At 40.1% G+C, this 20,842-nt stretch overlaps 1 protein-coding gene across 3 annotated transcripts in view; it reads left to right on the plus strand.

The window, feature by feature from the left end:
- Positions 1 to 20,842, plus strand: part of sh3pxd2aa (SH3 and PX domains 2Aa) — a 123,797-nt gene that overhangs the window by 16,294 nt on the left and 86,661 nt on the right. For all 3 annotated transcript variants that reach the window (XM_066693582.1, XM_066693580.1, XM_066693581.1), the window contains exon 2: positions 2,142 to 2,222. In XM_066693582.1, the coding sequence (XP_066549679.1) occupies positions 2,142 to 2,222 (81 nt within the window). The remainder of the gene's footprint in view (positions 1 to 2,141; positions 2,223 to 20,842) is intronic.

Raw genomic sequence — 20,842 nt, forward strand, 5'->3', positions numbered from 1 at the left:
GGACCTGTACATGTGCTTTCTTGAGCAGGGGGACCTTGCGGGCGCTGCAGGATTTCAGTCCTTCACGGCGTAGTGTGTTACCAATTGTTTTCTTGGTCACTATGGTCCCAGCTGCCTTGAGATCATTAACAAGATCCTCCCGTGTAGTTCTGGGCTGATTCCTCACCGTTCTCATGATCATTGAAACTCCACGAGGTGAGATCTTGCATGGAGCCCCAGACCGAGGGAGACTGACAGTTATTTTGTATTTTTCCATTTGCAAATAATCGCACCAACTGTTGTCACCTTCTCACCAAGCTGCTTGGCGATGGTCTTGTAGCCCATTCCAGCCTTGTGTAGGTCAACAATCTTGTCCCTGTCATCCTCGGACAGCTCTTTGGTCTCGGCCATGGTGGAGAGTTTGGAATCTGATTGATTGATTGCTTCTGTGGACAGGTGTCTTTTATACAGGTAACGAGCTGAGATTAGGAGCTCTCCCTTTAAGAGAGTGCTCCTAATCTCAGCTCATTACCTGTATAAAAGACACCTGGGAGCCAGAAATCTTGCTGATTGATAGGGGATCAAATACTTATTTCCCTCATTAACATGCAAATCAATGTAAAACTTTTTTGAAATGCGTTTTTCTGGATTTTTTTGTTGTTATTCTATCTCTCACTGTTAAAATACACCTACCATTAAAATTATAGACTGATCATTTCTTTGTCAGTGGGCAAACGTACAAAATCAGCAGGGGATCAAATACATTTTTCCCTCACTGTATAAAATGCCTGGACAAGGGCGTCTGCTAAGAAATAATTAATAATAATAATAATAATAACAATAAAGTGAAATTGAATACAAAAATACAAATTAAAATAGTGCAGTTCAGCATAACCGCAGTCATTACAATGTCATTATATTACAATCTTTTCAAACTGTAACTTTAAGTTTTATACATGGGGTGTGACAAGCAGACTTGAGTCATTCTACACAGAATTTGCGGAAAGTTTGAGCATTCATGGGCTTAATGGGCAGATTCTGTGCAGAATGACTAAAGTCTGCGCAATGTTAACTCACCATGTAAACATGCTGACAGTGATGCATTCTGGGCATGGTAGTTTTCTGCAGGAAGTCTGTTTACAGGCATGTAACCCGAGTTATCATTATGAAGTCAGGAGATTAAAGAGTTTAAAAACACACTACAACTGCTATGGGTAACCATAGGATTTAGTAAAAGGCCGTATTGGAATTGATAGGACATTAAGAAGTATTCAACCTAAATCAAATGAGACAGTAAGTCACTAGAGTTGAATATGTACTTTATCTGTTTTTTTTTTAAATTATTTATTAATAGCTCTGTTGGGATTTTATGTAAATTGTAAGTGAATATGTACTGTATCTGCTATTTATGATTTATTATAGCACTTTGTTTTTAGCACAGCTTGTGATAGATTTTGGCCTTAATTGGTTACTATAAGTAGTGATTTCTAACAGAAAACTTGTTGATTACAATTTTATGTTGGTGAGCAATTGTCGGTGACTTATTGTTGGTTATGAATAATCCTTCAGAATGTGAATATGGGTCACAAAACTTACAAATATCTTGGATCCATCACTGCAGTATTTTGAATACTGTAACTAATATTAGAGCACCATCTTTGCTATTCATATGTAAATTGGTATGAACAAATCCATCTCTGTGTTTTTGTTTTTCCATCAGCAATGAAAACCTCACCTTATTTGCCAGGCTTGCTCACCTGTTTTGACCCCAGTTGCTCTTCTCCAATGAGTCTAAGTTGAGGGGATGTGTTAATATCCTTTGATGACGGAAGGTGTAGGGTAGTTATGGCTGTTTCACCTTTCTTAACTTCTGGCTCTCTCTGAGATTTGCCTGTGAACTTGGGCCAAAGCAGAGAACAATGCTTGGAGAGGAATGCCTTGCTTCTGGAACAGTTCAGCTGACGGTGATCCTTGTCATAACCAATGTCCTTTCATGACTTCTGTTTTCACTCACTTGGTGTCTACCTCCCTATTACTGTTGTTAGTATTTTGTTAATGTCCTGTGCATTTGGTTATGTGTTATGTTTGCAAGTGGATGACCTGATTTTTTTTATTTTTTATTAAATGCATACTAATATGGTCTTTTTTTTTTGCTTTGGCAGGTGTATCTCCTCAATGTCACATACTCAGACTCCACTTCCCAGATTATTTACAGGAGATACAGCAAATTCTTTGACCTCCAGGTAAGTTTCCTCTTTCAGGGTTTGACCATCCCATAATGCAAGAGCTGTCCTGAAGGGACTGAATCTTGCCTATTCATTTACAGTCTGGGAAACTTTGAATGAGTAATTTAAATATGATTTGGATGTTAAAATCAAATCAGAGAGGATTTTCCTCCAGTTAGTTGTACATATAATGTAGTATGAACCATTTATTTGGACAATCAAGAACCTTGCTGCTGTGATACTGTACAGTACGTTAGTAGTAGTAGTATTATAGCATGAATACAAATAATGGCAGATTAACAGTATTCCTTTCATGGGCATACAGCTTCAATTGCACACCTCCGAAAACACAATTATTGTGTTGTAAACAGATGCACAAAACCTATTTTTGAAATCCAGATTATGCATATTTTAAAATTATACGAAGTGTTTCTTTCAGATTGGTCCACTGAAATCACATATTTGAATGTGTTGGCAATGTTATTATTATTTTTTTTTATTAAAATTAGTGCAGGGTTAATGTGTGAGAGAGTTTAGGGTCTCCTGGTCTTTATGGTAGTTGTGAACAGCTCTCAGAGAAGTGAATATCAATGGGGTCAGTGTACAGTACAGGAAATGATGTTTCAATCAGGGAAAACCAATTCTGAAAGGTCCCATTGATAACCAGAGGGGCCTGACTGGAATGGAAAAGTCCCACTGCTAAACTGATTATTCCCAAAGTAGAATATAGCCAGGTGAAAATAATAACCAACTTGGAAGAGCACAAGTAAACATCTTCAGATCAATGCTCGTTTCATTCTAATAAATCCTCTTCGCTCAGTCTGGGAGCCCTGTCCGAGGTTCACCATGGTTGTTGTCACTCAGGCTAGGTGCAGACCACATGTAAACTGCATGTACAAAACCTGTTTTTGTCCTGTGCTTTTGCTGTACTTCAGTTGAGTAGTGGTTTATGACCGGCATATAATATATAGAAAATAATGTCAAAAACCTTGCCATAATTAAGTCATGGAGCTAAAGCCTGGCAGTGACAAGAGCTTGTTCTTATTGTCAGTGTGTGAAGATGCAAATCATTTACAAACATGGAGGCAGATCAGGCTCCATGTTTGTAAATGATGATCTGACTATGGCTTGCTGTGTCCCCTCTGCATTTTAAAACTCATACTAAAAATAAAGTACTAAATCAACCCCTCAGGGCCTGAAAATCTTTCTTAATGAAACTTTTGTCAGGGTTTCAAGGTGAGTCCTGAAGTTTAGCTGATTTGTAGAGAATCTGTTTCTGTGGTTGTATCTTAAGTTTGGGAAAGGGGAGGGGTTTAAAATCCCAGATGAAGCATTTATACAGGTTGGTGTCTTCAGTCTTTAATGAGAGGAGGCCAGATCCCCCAGGTTGTTGTTATGCGTCAAGAAAAATAAATGTCAGTGGGTTTATGAAGCATTCAGGAAGGATTTATGGCTGTGTGGACACATTTGCAGGACACATCCTTTTTCCAGGGCCCTGCTAAATTAGCCAGGAACATCCTGTGCTGTTTTAATGGAACCAGTGCTGCTCTTCTGTAAACATGAAGGTGTGTGCAGGGTCTGCTGTTGAGGATTTCTGTGTGGCAATCTTGGAAGTGAGTGGAAAAAACCTGGCCAGGTCTAATGGGTGCCTGGAGACCTGCAGGTTTAAACATCAGGAAATACTGGCCAATGTGTCCTTTGCTCTTCACCAGATGCGAGTGGTTGTAGAATGTCTCTGAGACCTAAAATGCTTCAAAGAAATTGCCAAACAATGAGCCGAGTGCACCAGAGGGCAGAAGCTGTGTTCCACGGTGTCTTTGCTATTTATATTTCTCCTTAAGAACCAGGATGTATTTATATTTGTGCATTACTGACTAAGAAAGGTTAAAGAAACCTCTCCATATGTTATTGAAATATGAAATTGACAGTTCAAGGACTGCATCTTTGTCCAGTAAGTCTCCTAAGTGGTGGCTGAGAGAAACTTCTATTGATACTTTAATGGAAGGCCCTTTGGGCAACAGCCTTATCCAAGGCTTTATGATCCCGAAAATTAGTAAATGTTTGAGACAAAGTAAATAACCATCAACTCAAACTTCACCAAGCCTGGTGCATTTCAGGGCAGCCACGTCATGGACCATCAGTTAACTAGAGAGGAGAAAGATGGCAGCTTCCCTTGTAATGCAGGCTAGATTTAAGCCAGACCCATTGGTGATGCTGCTGGGATGTGAACAGAAGCCTCTTAATGGTGATTCATTCTTCCTACACTGGAATTGTTTTTCTCTCTCGAAAAACTCTGAAACAAATTGATTCATTTAAAAAAGCAATACTGATGTATTTGTGCTCCATTTTAATGGATTGTCATACACACAGTAAATCCCATGAACTACAACCTTTTTATAGTTTAAGGAGCATTGAGTATTTGTTTTCTTTCCAGCTTGTAGTTGGCAGTAAAGAGGATCTCTTTCACATGGAATCTTTCTTTAGTCCCTTTATTTTTTTATAGACGGGCTCAAATTAGTTGTTACCCCTCCACAAAAAACGAAGAATGCACAATTTTTGCTGAAATAACTTGAAACTGACAAAAGTAATTTAACAGACTTTGCTTTTGATTTTGTTTTTCAACATAATATTGTGAAATAAAACAAATTAAAATGGCATGGATGGAAATGATGGGACCCTTAGCCTTATATTTTGTTGCACAACCTTTACAGGCAATCACTGCAATCAAATGATTTCTGTAGCTCTCAATGAGACTTCTGCACCCGTTAACAGGTAGTTTGGCCCACTCTTCCTGAGCAAACTGCTCCAGCTGTTTCAGCTCTTTCTATAGATGTTTGATAGGATTCAGATCAGGACTCATAGAAGGCCACTTCAGAACAGTCCAATGTTTTGTTCTTATCCATTCTTGGGAGCTTTTAGCTTTGTGTTTTGGGTCATTATCCTGTTGGAGGACCCATGACTGCGACTGAGACGGAGCTTTCTTACAATGGGCAGTATGTTTCGCTGCAGAATGCCATGATAGTCTTGAGATTTCATTGTGCACTGCACAGATTCAGGGCACCCTGTGCCAGGCACAGCAAAGCATCCCCAAAACGTAACCGAGCCTCCTCCATGTTTCACTGTAGTTATGGTGTGCTTTTCTTTGAAAGCTTTATTTTTTCATCTGCGAACATAGAGCTGATGTGACTTGCCAAAAAGCTACAGTTTTGACTCATCTGTCCAAAGGACATTCTCCCAGAAGGATTGTGGCTTGTCAATATGCATTTTAGCAAATTCCAGTCTGGCTTTTTTATGTTTTTCTTTCAAAAGTGGAGTCCTCCTGGGTCTTCTTCCATGGAGGCCACTTTCGCTCAAAAAGCAACTGATGGTTGCTATCAGAAAGTGACGTACCTTCACCTTGGAGTTCAGATTGTATCTCTTTGGCAGTTATCCTTGGTTCTTTTTCTGCCATTCGCACTGTCCTTCTGTTCAATCTGGGGTCAATTTTCCTCTTGCGCATGCGCTCAGGGGAGTTGGCTAAAGTTCCATGGACCTTGAACTTCTTAATAATATTTGCAACTGTTGTCACAGGAACATCAAGCTGCTTGGACATGGTCTTATTTCCTTTACCTTTACCATGCTTGTCTATTATTTTCTTTCTCATCTCCTCAGACAACTCTCTCCTTTGCTTTCTCTGGTCCATGTTCAGTGTGGTGAACACAATGATACCAAATGACACAGTGACTACTTTCCTCCATTTAAATAGGCTGAATGACTCATTACAAGATTGGAGATGTGTGATACTAATTAAAGAAACAAATTAGTTTGGAATATCACTATAATCCAATTATTTATTATCTTTTCTAAGGGGTACCAACAAATGTGTCAGGGGCTTTTCATAATATCTTTGTAGAATTAGCAATAATTAATCTCTTCACAGCTTTCTTGCTTTATTCTATGACATACCAAAGGCATGCAAGTATACATTATGCAATAGCTTTGATTTAATCACTTTTCATGAGCAATGAAGCATTATTTCAATGAGCTGTAAGGGTACCAACAGATTTGAGCACGTCTGCATATATTTTATGAATTTTGTATTGTTGGGTGAAAATCTGGTACAGTTGCTCTCTCGTATTCAGTTTAAATTTCACTTTTATTGCTGTGATTTGTACAAAAATAACTACCCCCTTACCCCGAAGGTTCAGTTCTTCGATTTGGACGTATTCAGTTCTCAAAGCCAATTTGCAATATAAAACATGCACATTTCCCATCTCCTATTTTGGTCCATTGATCAAGCAAAATTGAGGTGCAGAAGGGAAGGAAGGAACTGCTAATGTCCCTTAGTAGAATGTCTCTACAGATATTGGTTTCCTCATTACCTTTTGGAATTTAATCTTGTGTGTCGGGGGCAGATTGTGAAAAAGTGTTGAAAATCTGCATGGAGAGTTTTGCAACATTTACACTTGGGATGTTCTGATAACAGATTACTTGTTCTCCAAACTCTCTTCTAGTGGACATGTTTTGCTCAGAGCTGTTATGTTGATATCAGTGCCCTGCTAACCCCAACACTTCCTCCCCCCTGCTGACTCCAATGTTTTGGAGACGGCTGGAAGAGCTTGCTGGAAATCCCTTCTTCCAGCTGTGAGAGATGAATGCCGTCTCCGGTGTGTTTTTCGTAAAGCTGTGAAACCAGCAGCCCAAATCCCAAGAGGACAGCAACAAAGCCCCTGGAGTCAGAGAGAGGGAGACTTCGAGAGGAAGACAGATGAGAAAGAGAGGTTAATTTAGGTGTGAAATTACTAAGCGTCTCTAGTTGCAAGACAAGTGTACTGGTCAGCTTGTGAGAGATTATGGTTGCCTTACATGAATAATTTCTGAAAGTTTTTTTTTTTAATACTCTCCAACTCTTGTTTTGTTGTATTTGAGCATTTGAACACATTTTTGTATTTTTAAACTAGCTATTTTTCCTTAGCCTTCAATCTTATAAGGGTTTCCCAGAGATTTACAAATATACCACAGACATGCTTGGCATATGCAGATGTGTCTCCTTTCTATCAAGCAAATAACCACACATTTTGTGTTCCAGATGTATTTTGTACTGCAAAAGGTAATGTATTATAAAACATTTAGGTGATTTTCACATTTTTATAACTTCCTTTCATGATTTGAACGACACCCAGCGTAAAATGGGAGGAATAGCTCTTCTGGCAGATTATAATGATGTTCTTTTCCTGGAGAACCTAGCCTGCCTTCCTAGGGATGTATAAGATCTGAGGTGGAGTGTTGATTGCATGCCTGGTCTCTCACTCACTCACTCACTCACACTCACACACCCACCCTTATTATAGATGTGTTGCACTTTTCTGGAATCTATGAATCTGGTCCCCTCAGTTGGGATGGAACATGTATATTTTTAGAACTGTGTGGACAAGAAGCCTAAATCAGTTATGGGATGAGTCAGGTTTGTGTGGCATACATACCAAATGACTTCTGTTGTAATAAAAATAGCAGTTCACTTCCATGTTTTATTGGTTCCTTCTGTGAAACGATAAAAGCCTTGCATAAGGCCCTGAGAAGCACGTTTACAAGATTTTTGACCATAAACGCACGTAAATATATTAAACCTGCAGGGCACCTCTAGTAGAAGTAGCAACAGTGTTTATTGAATAGCCTGCCAAAGTGATGAAATAAAGTAGTTCAGGGAGATAGCAACTCCAATAAACATTTCATTGATAAGTAACATGTATAATGAAACAATAGTATAGCACTTCACAGTGAAGAGCATGACAAACACGTTGTAGTATTTTAAAAAGTTTTATGAGCTCACAGAAAATAATGAATAAAATAAATGATTATATTTTTACTGTGTTGGACCTGGTATGTGGGGTATGGGTGCTAGGGTTTAATAGTGCTAGTGTCTCTCAGCATGGCCTTGTGATCTCCAGGGGGGGTTATTTAATCTTAATTAAATTCCATTTGTTTTGGAAACAAAAGTTGAGGTTTCCTGTTTCCTGTATTTGGATAACCCCCTCCTAAGTTGTCAAATTTAACCCAGTGCATGAAGCAGTTTGAAAAGATTACACTTTCTGTTTTTGTTGAACCAAATTAAACAAAATAAAGATAAAATAAACTAATATTTGAAGAAAGAGTAATGTGGGCTGTGTCTGGTGAGGGTTGGTGGCCTGTTACCTCTCTGACAATAATGTACTGAAGGATAAGCTCAATGTTTTATTTTGTTTTTGTAAAAAAAATATAAACTGTGGTGAGCAAAGCAAAACCATTAAAACCATAAATATTAGCTCATGAGACTGAGTTGTGGAATGAGTATCATACAGCTAATCATACGGGTATGACAGAACATTATTTAATTATTTATAGCATTTTCTATTATGTCTTTTGGCATTCAACATTATTAGTATTGAGTTAAAATGCTGTCGTGGACACCACATCTATTGCTGGCATTCATCAATCCATTTTCTACACCGCTTGTCCTGGTGAGGGTCGCGGTGACAGCATACTAAGCAGGGCAGACCAGACCTCCCTTTCCCCAGCGACAGATTCCAGCTCCTCCTGGGAAATTTCCAGGCATTCCCAGGCCAGCCGGTAGATATAATAACTCCAATGTGCCCTGGGTCGGCTTTGGGGTCTCCGCCCAGTGGGGCATGCCCGGTAGAGCTGCACAGGCAGCCTCCCGGGGGGCATCCTTACCAGATGCCTCGATCCGGAGAAGTAGCGACTCTACTCCGAAGCTCTCCCGGATTACTGAGCTCCTCACCCTATCCCGAAGGGTGAGTCCAGCAACCCTGCGGAGAAACCTCATTTCTGCTGCTTGCACCCGTGATCTCGTCCTTTCGGTCATGACCATAGGTGAGGATGGGGAGATAGATTGACGTGTAAACCGCGAGCCTTGTCCGAGGACTCAGCTTCATCACCACGGACCGATACAGCGCCCACAATACTGCAGACGCTGCAGCGATCTGCCTACCAATCTCACGCTCCCCCTTTCCATCACTCGTGAACAAAACCCAGAGGTACTTAAACTCCTTCACTAAGGGCAGTTTTTGGTCCTGCTAGACGGTTTCTGTGACACTACAGTTTAACAGCATCTTACATCTCCCTAGGACGGTTCTACTGCAGTCTAAGCAGTATTACTAGACTTATTTGGGCGATTACTCATTCTTACTCATTCCTCTCACTGCACTACCGCTTGTCATGTTTGCCAGAGATGGGCCACATGCATGTGCTTTTGGAATTTTATGTCAAAAATAATACCGTTCCCCAACAATAGCTGCTGTTTTTACATAGTTTCCACACAAAGGTTGTTTAATGTTAGCATTTTAGATGGCTAATTAATGCCTGTCTGTCTGTGGTCTTTTTAATGCTTTTTTTTTCTTTCCCCATATAAAAAAAAACAAGGTTTTATATTTACACCCAACCTAATATTCTGTTTCTATTTTAAGATTTACACCTCTGAGCTCCTCAGTACTGTGTGAATTAAAACTGCAGCATAGTTTCAATACTTAAAAATTGGAATAAATCCTCAATTTAAATCTACGTTCCCATGGTTTTTCGAGTTTGATCAAATGGTTGTACTGTCATTGCCCGAGTGATGTAATATTTTGAAGCTTTTGGAGAGGCATTTTTAAAAAGCAGTCCCAAAACTGTCATTATTATTTACCATTAGTGACTTCTGATAGTCACAGGAAAGTTCTCATTTCTTTTCCTGCTTTCTCTTGCTTTTAAAACCTGTTCCTGTCAAGATCAATCAGTTTAGCCTGGATTATTGTCATAATACCCTGATGTCTGCTATGCTCTGGCTTTAAGATCAAGACTGTATGTAAACTCGACCTTTCTCAATGCTTTCATCCAACAATAAGCTCTCAGCAAGTTTAGTACAGTTTTTACTTTTTCTTTTAGGGGTTTATTTTTTTATGTAATCCAAAGAAAGGGTCCATCCCTCTAGGCTCAGAAGTGTTATTTTCAAAGTACAGTACTATGCCTTTTCAAAAGTAGTCCCATTGTACAGAAGACTCAGTACAAAAGGCTATTCTATTCATATCTCCACGTCTTTGCCAACAGAGAGGGCTGGAGCTGGACACCCACATCCTAAAAGGGTAATTTCTTGTGCCTGAACACAATCCTTTGCTTCTGTTTAAAAACCTGGAAAAACAACAACTGGGAAATACTTCACTATACCCACATTCTTGGCCAACAAGACTCCTGTTTGAATGAGTACAAGCCTCAAGAAGGCTAGAGGTCTCTTTAAGTCCAGGCACTTGCTGCGAAGAAGGGCCTAATTACATTTCCAAATTCAATAAAGCAATTCTTCAAAGATCCCATACAGAAAAAAGTAATACATTAGTGAATGCAATATTAAGGCCTCTACAGTGAATGGAATTTAGATTTATGTAAATATTAACTTTTAACTTCCCTGCTTCCCTGCTACAGCACTTAACAGTGCTGTCAGTAGATGGGATGCCTGAGTCCAGAGGAGCACCGAGGTGGGTGCAGGGGCTGTCAGATTTGGAGATGTAGTTCTAGTCCCATGGGTGCTCTGGGCCTCCGTACCAAATGACCTCGGCAGAGCTGGTCCTTCAAACTGACAGCACAGCCTTGGCCTTGGTGCCTCAGCGATGTGGAAAGCCATACATTTTCCACTGTCTGTGAACGTGCCATTTGTACAACTCTGTTCCCATGGTCTGTCAACAGCAAACATTGCTTCTCTTCCAGAAAGATAGAAACAGAAGGCCCTGCTGTTTTTTTTTTTTTTTTACACTTGGTGTTTGTGCCAATCAACTTCTAGCCCCTTTTCCTTTTTGTTAATTGTTCCCTCACTTGCTGAAAGATAAGCAAGGTCGACCCCTTATTGATCATATATGTTTTAGTTTCAATACTAGAAAATGATTATCCTTTCTTCCTTCATAAATGGCCAAGTTAGAAATATTTCCTGCAGTGTTGGTATAACATATATAAAGCGTATCAAGAGCATCCATTACTTTTTAAATGCCAACAGATGGAGTGATAAAAGGATTCTCAATGTTTATATTCATGGGGGTAGGCATTTAAGAACAGTTAGGCAATCCTGTTTAATATACGCAATATTTATTTTCTTTAATTCTTTCCCCAGGGTTCACAGATACTGAGGGATTCTGAACTGTACTAAGACTTTGCTTCTCTGCAGGAAGCATTTGAAGGATAAACTGAAAGTGAATTACTGAACAACACCATATTAAGAGTAAATCATTCGATCTCAGGTTTTTTTTTTTCTTCTTTAATTTTCACACTCAAGATTTGCCTTTAGAGTCAGAATAGTATTTTGATGTGCTAGGTTTGTTTGAAGTTGGGAAATGCCAACATGTGCACAAAGTGAAGTTTCTTTTGCCCTTTACATCATCATCTTACTAATGGAGATGAAACGAGCGGTGTTCAGGAAATTATTTCATCAAACGAGAGAACCTGCACTGCTCCACTGAAGAGTGTTTATATGCCCACGATCCCACACTTTTAATACTGACAGAACAGTATTGGACTGCAGTCTATTCACAACCATGTCTGTGTTCTTTACATGTCCTTGTACATACAATCGTGCACAACAGTTCATATACTGCAAACTAAAATCCTATCAATACTCATACGTTTAACAAGATATTTTGCTTTCAGACTTGTGTTCATCTGCCTGGTACAAACTACAGTGAAGGCTTGGAAAATTTGTGGGGGGAGTGGGTGGAGTGGGGGGGATACAATTTCTCTACCAGTTCTCTGTGTTGGTGCCACCCTCCTACATTTCTGTCTTTCACATCACAGACTTTAGCACATTGAAGTGTTAATAAATTTCCAATGAGCGATGCTGAACAAATAGTCTCTTCCTGAGTGTGTTTGTTTCGATAATCTTTACCCCTACTATCGGAAGATATATGGCCTGTACAATATTTCCTCTGTACCAAGCTCTTTTTGTGCTGTGTGTGTCACTCTTTGCACTTTTCAAAACCAGTTTGCAGGGGGTTACTAAAATTTAGATGGAGTCCACAGCTCACTCTTGACATTCAAATGTTTATTTTATTATGTGAATTTCCCTCTTAATGGATGTTGGTTGGTTAGTGTTCGGTTGCTGCTCCTCAAATGCGGCAACATCATTATTAATTACCAACACAAAAAACATTTCTGAAGAACATTTGTCATTTATGATAGCGGGGAAGTCTGGTGAGGTATCAGTCATGTCAAGGTTATGTGGTGCTTTGTCTTTTAGTCTGTGCCACATGGATATAGTTCCCCATCTTCTCCTCTTTTAGAAGCAGGTTTTACCAGAAACACTTGACCATTTGAGCAAAAAATGCAATTCTGGGAACATTCAACAGGATAAACAGTGTAAACACACTTGAATTGCTTCATTACAAATATGGAAAACATTATTATTTTCTTACAACTCAGATAGTTTCTTGGCAATTTCTCACATGGAATAGCCTTCATTTTTTTCTGGTCATTTTGAGTCTGTAATCGAACCCACAATTGCTGTTGCTCCAGATACTCAACTAGTCTAAAGAAGGCCAGTTTTATTGCTTCTTTAATCAGCACAACAGTTTTCAGCTGAGATAACAACATAATTGCAAAAGGGTTTTCTAATGATCAGTTAGCCTTTTAAAATGATAAACTTGGTTTAGCAAACACAACGACTGATGGTTGCTCATAATGGGCCTCTGTATGCTTATGTAGATATTCCATTACAAATCAGCTGTTTCCATCTACAATAGTCATTTACAAAATTAACAATGTCTACACTGTATTTCTGGTCAATTTGATGTTATTGTAATGGACAAAAAAAAATATTTTCTTTCCAAAACAATTGACCCTAAACTTTTGAATGCTAGTGTATATTTTTTAATTCTTAAATATTTTATAGCAAAGGGTTTCTTTAGTTTTCGATTTTTTTAGTTTTTGAACTTTTTTTTTGTTCTTAATGGACACAGTAAAATTATAATAGCATGGGGCAGTTTTATGAAAGAACATTAGGCAAATCCATCCAGATTCTGAGGTGTCAAAATCAGATATATCCCATATTCTCTTAATTTAACATAATAATGAATGACATATTTTGAATATTTAGTTACCTCTATACTCTTCCCCATAGCAGAGTTGGTCATGCATTTCTTATTGATGACATTTAACCTGACTCTGCTATTGCTGCAGAAACATGACCATGACCAGCATGTAGGCATTAGGTAGGCTATAGTTTAGGCCAAACTGGGCATATTAAGTTTTAATTACAAATACATTTCATGTCTTGTCTTGATTTTTTTTTTTTTTTTTTGGAATCCTCACATCTGTATTAGGTTAGGCCTCGGCCAGTGTCTGTAGTTCATGTCCAGAGAGTGTCCTCCCAGGCTGTAAGCTCAGGACTGTGGGAGAGCAGCCGCACCACATCTGGAGTAATCTGTGCTAAAACAGCGGGCGCCGTTCCAGATTTTTTTTTGAGCTTTTCTCACAGAGAGGCATCAGCCTGGGACTGTGTGGGTACAGCACTACCTTTTTGTTCTTGTTAGCTTCTCCCTCCCCCCATTTCTAAGGAAAAACCTTATAACCTTGCAGGGAGGTTGGGTTTGTATATATATGCATAGTCACTTTAGAGATGTAGACTGATGTGATTAATAGTGTTAGCTTTTCTTTGGCACCCTCTTTCTATGGGGAGGAAAAATGCATGACTCAGGATTAAGCAGTGCCGAGGCCTTTCCTGGTACATGGAGACATCTGCTATCTTTCAGTTGGTGAGGCATTACATCATAGGGGCAGATTTTGGTGTTATACCTGGCAGCAAACAAAAGATTACAGTAAAAGTTCTGATCCTCCTTTTGTTTCTGAACACTGGGGCTATCATCTATACTTCTCTTTTCACAACTTGATTGTTTTGCAATAGTGCTATATCTCTTTGTAACAGAAGGTCCCCATTGGACCCTCATTAAAGGCTGGTCTTTATATAATGTGGTTACTGAATAGATATGAAGTATTTCTTCCAATACCATGCCATTGAGTAGTCAACCTAAACATTAAATCCAAGCTTCCTGAACTCACTGACTGGCTAAAGTCCATGTAGGAATTTACATTTTATTTTGAGATGCTCCATGTAGCTTTCCAATTGAAATAGTCTGCCCAAACCCAGCTAAAACTTTCCAGTTGTTCATTCCAGGCCATTGAGAAATTCTGGGCACTGGCACTTCATTCTGGGTGGTAGACCCCATGTCATCTCAAGGCTTGAATTAATCTCTCGCAAATCTTTTTAAAATATTAATTTCCCAAAAAATTACATTTAAAATCCCTTTTCACACCATGATATTTGAGCTCAATGTCTGCATTGCTTGGACTGATGTTTATTATTTGGTGTGTTTTTGTGTCATATTAATATAGTAGCTCCTTTTTTGCATTTGAAGACTTGTTCAATGCATTGTGCTTGCATTGCTTTCAATTTCCCAGCCCATCCTGTCCAATTGAATGTTCTATAGTAACAAAAAGGGGGCTGCTGTCTGATGCTACATTTCCTTAGAGTCTCATGATGGATTAACTTGTGCTTTCCACAATAAACTAAAGCAACTATAAGTAGGTGGAAAAAATCCTTACTGGATACATTCAGTGTTTACATTATGAGTTTTCTTTTCCCATCAACCTGATGATGTTAATGTACTGTTTTTCTTACGTTGAAATGCAGGATGTTCTTCCTATTACTAAACTCCTCTACTGAAACTGTGAATTTCATGACCCAGTCTTTTCTCTTGGTTTGAAGGCAGGCTAAGTTCAGGACCAAACTGCACAAGCCAAATACATAGTCAGCACAATGGGCAGCGTCCAGCTCCCTCTGTTCCCGGCTGTCCAAGACTTTAAAATTAACTTTAATGGAATTACAAACAATATGTCTAAATAAAAAGAGCAAGACATGTTGCATTCATGGTTAACATTCCTACAGACAAGCTGATATCATGGATCAAATTATCATCTACTTTTCACCTTATCTGAAGTAGTCCCAAAATATCCAGTAAGCTTGTCCAACTGTGAAAACATGATTAATTTTTGAATGAATGCGTCTTTCTGTATCGAGACGCATTTAGCCTGAAAGTCAAGTGAAGGTTACCCTCGAAACCTCATCTTCCCTTCCTCCACACCCCTCCACGGCATGACTGAACACATGGGGAAGGCCGTTCCAGATTGGGATTGTGGTCTGGCCATGTGCTCCTCGATTCCTCTGGCTCATTCAGTGGAAAATCTGAAAGGGTCTAACCGATGGCGTCTAATTCTAGAAACTGACGGGACGCTACAGCTTCTCTGCCTTTCGTCTTCATTACACAGCATTTGTGTGTCATACATTTAGCTGAAATGTTGACTTAAATAAGTAATCATGAGAACTGCAGCGAGGAACTGACAGGTGTTGCTATGTGAATGGAGCTTGGGGAACAGGAAATGTGTGCTTTTTTGTAACTAGCATAAGATCTCGCATCAGCTTTGTCCTGACTTGCCTGAGACCAGCTTCTGTAACTTTGTTACTATAGTATAGGACTCAAAAGGCCTGAGAGCTTATAGCCATGTGTGAGTAGAAGGCAGGACAGGAGAACCAGCTGTCTTTGTGTTCTGTGAATGCTGCTGTTGAGAGTGGCACAGTGTCCGCAGAGATTACAGAAACGGACAGACTTTGTTGAATCTCCAGGACTTGTGTCAAAAGCGATAAGGTTCTGTTATGTAAATTATAGCCATTCATACATGAGGCAATCCCAGTTGTGTTTTTCCCCCTCCTGATACAAAACACAGACCAGTATGACGTATTTCTCCTTAGTTTCTCACACTGATATTGTTTCAGGGCCTGGGTGTACGTTTTGCCAATGTCCTGTTTTGCCGTGTAAAAATGCAAACTTTCAACAATTCTTAATCCCTAATAAAATCAGTGTGGTGATGTGGGGGGACTGATCTCTCCCAGCTTTGAAGGCTGGGTAAAATTAAACTCCCTGAGTGGGGATTAGGCTGCCATTCCTGCAGCTCCCCTGTGTAATCGGGCTAAATCGTCGGCTGGCATTTCAAAGGTAGTTCTTCTCCCCGTTATGTGTGGGGTGTCAGTCAGGAGATTCCTTGGAGTCTGCAGCAGCTGCGACTCAGACATGACTGCATGAGTGCACCTGTTATAGAGTAGCTGTGTAGTGACCCCAGGCTTCCTTACTCAAAAATATTGCTTTTCTTATTAGTAATTTTAACATAAGTTGGGAAGTTGTTGTTTAGTAGGATCTTGACAAAACAAATTGCTTTCCTGGCTAAGATTTATTGGAAAAAAAAACACACACTATATAATTGTATTGAGTAGTTTGCAAGCTAGTTTCAATTGGGAGCCATTGTTCTCTGTGTATGATGTTTGTCCAGGAAAGTGTCACATGCTGTCAATTTATAGATCACAACTGGAAGTGCCTGTGGTTAGGCCCATCTCTTGCCTTTGGAAATCCAATACTCCCATCACTAATATTAAACCTTCACTAATTCCTGGTGACCCAAGTGTTCATTTGGATGTGGAGTGTTTAGGTTGCTATGATTTTTTGGGCAAAGATGCAACTCCCTTTTTTTTTTTATGAGAGTCTCCATATATAAATATATATATTTCCGGTCCTAATGTGAAATAAACCCACAGAAATAAGAACATAAGAAAGTTTACGAACGAGAGGAGGCCATTCGACCCATCGTGCTCATTTGGTGTCCATTAATATCTAAGTGATCCAAGGATCCTATCCAGTATATTTTTAAATGTTCCCAAACTTTCAGCTTCTACCACATCACTGGGGAGTTTGTTCCAGAAGGGAATCCAGAATCAAATTATACTGGTATTATCTGGATCAAGAGAGGAAGCCAGCAAGAACAGAGATTTGACATTTGCTCATTGGCCGTGGTTTAAAAGTAGTGCTGGGATTCAGTGGAATATATGTCTTGTGATGTTTTTTTCACCGCAGAGTTCAGTCAAGGGCAGTCCCTGGAGTCAGAGTTTGACAGTCACATGGTCCTCATGGCTTTCATAAACTTCCAGAGGGACTCTGATGAGGATGTGAATGGTACTAACAGGAAGTGGATTGTGCTGTCAAAATGACGGCCTCCTGTTGGATGTGCTTTGATGCCAGATACAAATTTAGTACTTGTTTCTCTCACTCTCTCACACACACACAATATTTATGTGTATATTAGATGCATTGTTTCCCTTAATTTATTAATTAGAAAATATCTGTTCTCAAACTTTAATACAGTGCTGTGTAGGTCATGATCCACAGCTCTGATGATCTATTCCTTTCTCTCTCAATTTCCCATTTTTAATTGGTAGTTATCATCATTTTAGTACAAACCAGTTGCTATTTGGTTTACCCCTGAAGCCCCATGTGAGAAACACAGAGAAAAGATAGTAACCAGCATGCATGTATCCTCCAAAAGGTGCAACTGTGATGTTTTACACACCAGTGACTGATCTGTTACAGTTGCCTGAGAAAACCCTAATGGTCTAATATCCAACTAAACAAGGCAGCCCTTTACAGGTCCAGTGCTCCTTGCAAGACTGTAGTCACATACGGCTAACGACATACTACTACTGGTCTCTGAGTTGAAAGGCCCAATGTTTGCGTAGAGCCACTCAAGAGCACTTCATAGAATCTAGTCCATGTTGCAATTTCATGTTTGTGTACATACAGTGAGGGAAAAAAGTATTTGATCCCCTGCTGATTTTGTACGTTTGCCCACTGACAAAGAAATGATCAGTCTATAATTTTAATGGTAGGTGTATTTTAACAGTGAGAGACAGAATAACAACAAAAAAATCCAGAAAAATGCATTTCAAAAAAGTTATAAATTGATTTGCATGTTAATGAGGGAAATAAGTATTTGATCCCCTATCAATCAGCAAGATTTCTGGATCCCAGGTGTCTTTTATACAGGTAACGAGCTGAGATTAGGAGCACTCTCTTAAAGGGAGTGCTCCTAATCTCAGCTCGTTACCTGTATAAAAGACACCTGTCCACAGAATCAATCAATCAATCAGATTCCAAACTCTCCACCATGGCCAAGACCAAAGAGCTGCTCAAGGATGTCAGGGACAAGATTGTAGACCTACACAAGGCTGGAATGGGCTACAAGACCATCGCCAAGCAGCTTGGTGAGAAGGTGTCAACAGTTGGTGCGATTATTCGCAAATGGAAGAAACACAAAATAACTGTCAGTCTCCCTCGGTCTGGGACTCCATGCAAGATCTCATCTCGTGGAGTTTCAATGATCATGAGAACGGTGAGGAATCAGCCCAGAACTACACGGGAGGATCTTGTTAATGATCTCAAGGCAGCTGGGACCATAGTCACCAAGAAAACAATTGGTAACACACTAAGCCGTGAAGGACTGAAATCCTGAAGCACCCGCAAGGGCCCCCTGCTCAAGAAAGCACATGTACAGGCCCGTCTGAAGTTTGCCAATGAACATCTGAATGATTCAGAGGAGAACTGGGTGAAAGTGTTGTGGTCAGATGAGACCAAAATCGAGCTCTTTGGCATCAACTCAACTCGCCCGTGTTTGGAGGAGGAGGAATGACCCCAAGAACATCATCCCCACCGTCAAACATGGAGGTGGAAACATTATGCTTTGGGGGTGTTTTTCTGCTAAGGGGACAAGACAACTGCACCTCATCAAAGGGACGATGGACGGGGCCATGTACTGTCAAATCTTGGGTGAGAACCTCCTTCCCTCAGCCAGGGCATAGAAAAAGGGTCGTGGATGGGTAATCCAGCATGACAATGACCCAAAACACACAGCCAAGGCAACAAAGGAGTGGCTCAAGAAGAAGCACATTAAGGTCCTGGAGTGGCCTAGCCAGTCTCCAGACCTTAATCCCATAGAAAATCTGTGGAGGGAGCTGAAGGTTCGAGTTGCCAAACTTCAGCCTCGAAACCTTAATGACTTGAAGAGGATCTGCAAAGAGGAGTGGGACAAAATCCCTCCTGAGATGTGTGCAAACCTGGTGGCCAACTACAAGAAACCTCTAACCTCTGTGATTGCCAACAAGGGTTTTGCCACCAAGTACTAAGTCAAATACTTATTTCCCTCATTAACATGCAAATCAATTTATAACTTTTTTGAAATGCGTTTTTCTGGATTTTTTTTTTGTTATTCTGTCTCTCACTGTTAAAATACACCTACCATTAAAATTATAGACTGATCATTTCTTTGTCAGTGGGCAAACGTACAAAATCAGCAGGGGATCAAATACTTTTTTCCCTCACTGTAAGTCATGTTTATGTATAGTGCTATACCGCAAGGACCACCTGTCTAATACATTTTCAGCAGCTCTTTCTCCATAGCTTTCATGTTTACACTGCTAAGTTCTCAAAGCACGGACGTGTTTACAGTATTCGACTTTTGCATTTAGCAGTGCAAATAGACTTCCTTAATATGCTCCTCAGTGGTTGCGCATGAGCTGAGAACAGGGCCTGTGATTCTCTCCAGAAGACAATTCAACAGTTAATGTGGGAAAACAAGTTCAATGCTTTCTCTTCTGCTCTGAATGAGGTGCCTTGGCTCCTGGAGATGTTCAGTTGTGGCCTCTGTGTTCTGCTGTAGCTCTGGAGAGCCGTACAGCTTTTTTCTTTTTTTCTTTTTCTTTCCAGTGATCTAAGCCTCTTGGGAAGGATTTGTACTCAGTCTTAGAGCGTTTATTCCCACCTGTTCCTCTGCTGCCATGGAGCCCTTCGACCCACCTGTCTCTAGGTGCCGAGGGCTGAGCGGCCCAGTGCGGATTACCTTATCGCTGTTGAATGACTGTGTGCAGTGTGCCAGAAATCTGTCTGAGCTGTGGAGGGAAAACTCCCAGCTGAGCAGGCCCTCCCAGCCAAGCCCCCTGTGAGCAGGAGAATGCTGAGTGTATACAGAGCACAGTGTAGAATGAAGTAACAGCTTAACAGTCCTGTACAATGTGACATTTGTATTACCCATTTGGATGTACGTAAAGAAAAAGCCAAATAACGTACTCTCTCATCAGTCCTTCAAGACAAGCACACAGACTGCAGAAGTCTTCCTCCAATGCAAAGGAAACAACTGTTAGACAGCACAGAAAAAGAGCTCTGAAATGGTTACCCACAAGGAAGAAGCCTGGTGCAGCGCTGCGAAGAGCCTCACAAACACCCTGACCCAGACTGAATGGGCTGGACGGCAGGCCCGATCGTTTGTTCACCTGGTTCCTCCGGCTGGGTGGGGTTTCTGTGGCTCCCTCGACCCCTCTCTTCCAGATGTGAGGTCTCAAGTGCTGTCCTCAGCAATTCTGAGTTAGTAGACCACATCTGGAGAGAAGTGCTGAACCCATGTTTAAGACTGAGGATCCTGTCATTTTGTGTTTATTTTCTTTGGCTTGTTTGAACCCCCTTTTCCTTATATATATATATATATATATATTTCCCTTTTATACATCAGAGAGCTTCAGTTCAATGGACTACAGGCAGGGTGTTTTTTTATTATTTTTGATTATGAATATTCTCATTCTGCAAGTCTGTGTTTAAGGAGTGGTTGTGAGGTGGGCCAGCTCTAATTGTCAGTGTTTTTTTTTTTTTTAAAGCTGAAAATCTTTATAAATGACGGTGAAAATAATATGTAAGAACAGTTAAAAACCTTTAGAGCTGACATAA

This window comes from Amia ocellicauda, chromosome 20 (genome assembly GCF_036373705.1).
Source record: "Amia ocellicauda isolate fAmiCal2 chromosome 20, fAmiCal2.hap1, whole genome shotgun sequence".
Lineage (NCBI taxonomy): Eukaryota > Metazoa > Chordata > Actinopteri > Amiiformes > Amiidae > Amia > Amia ocellicauda.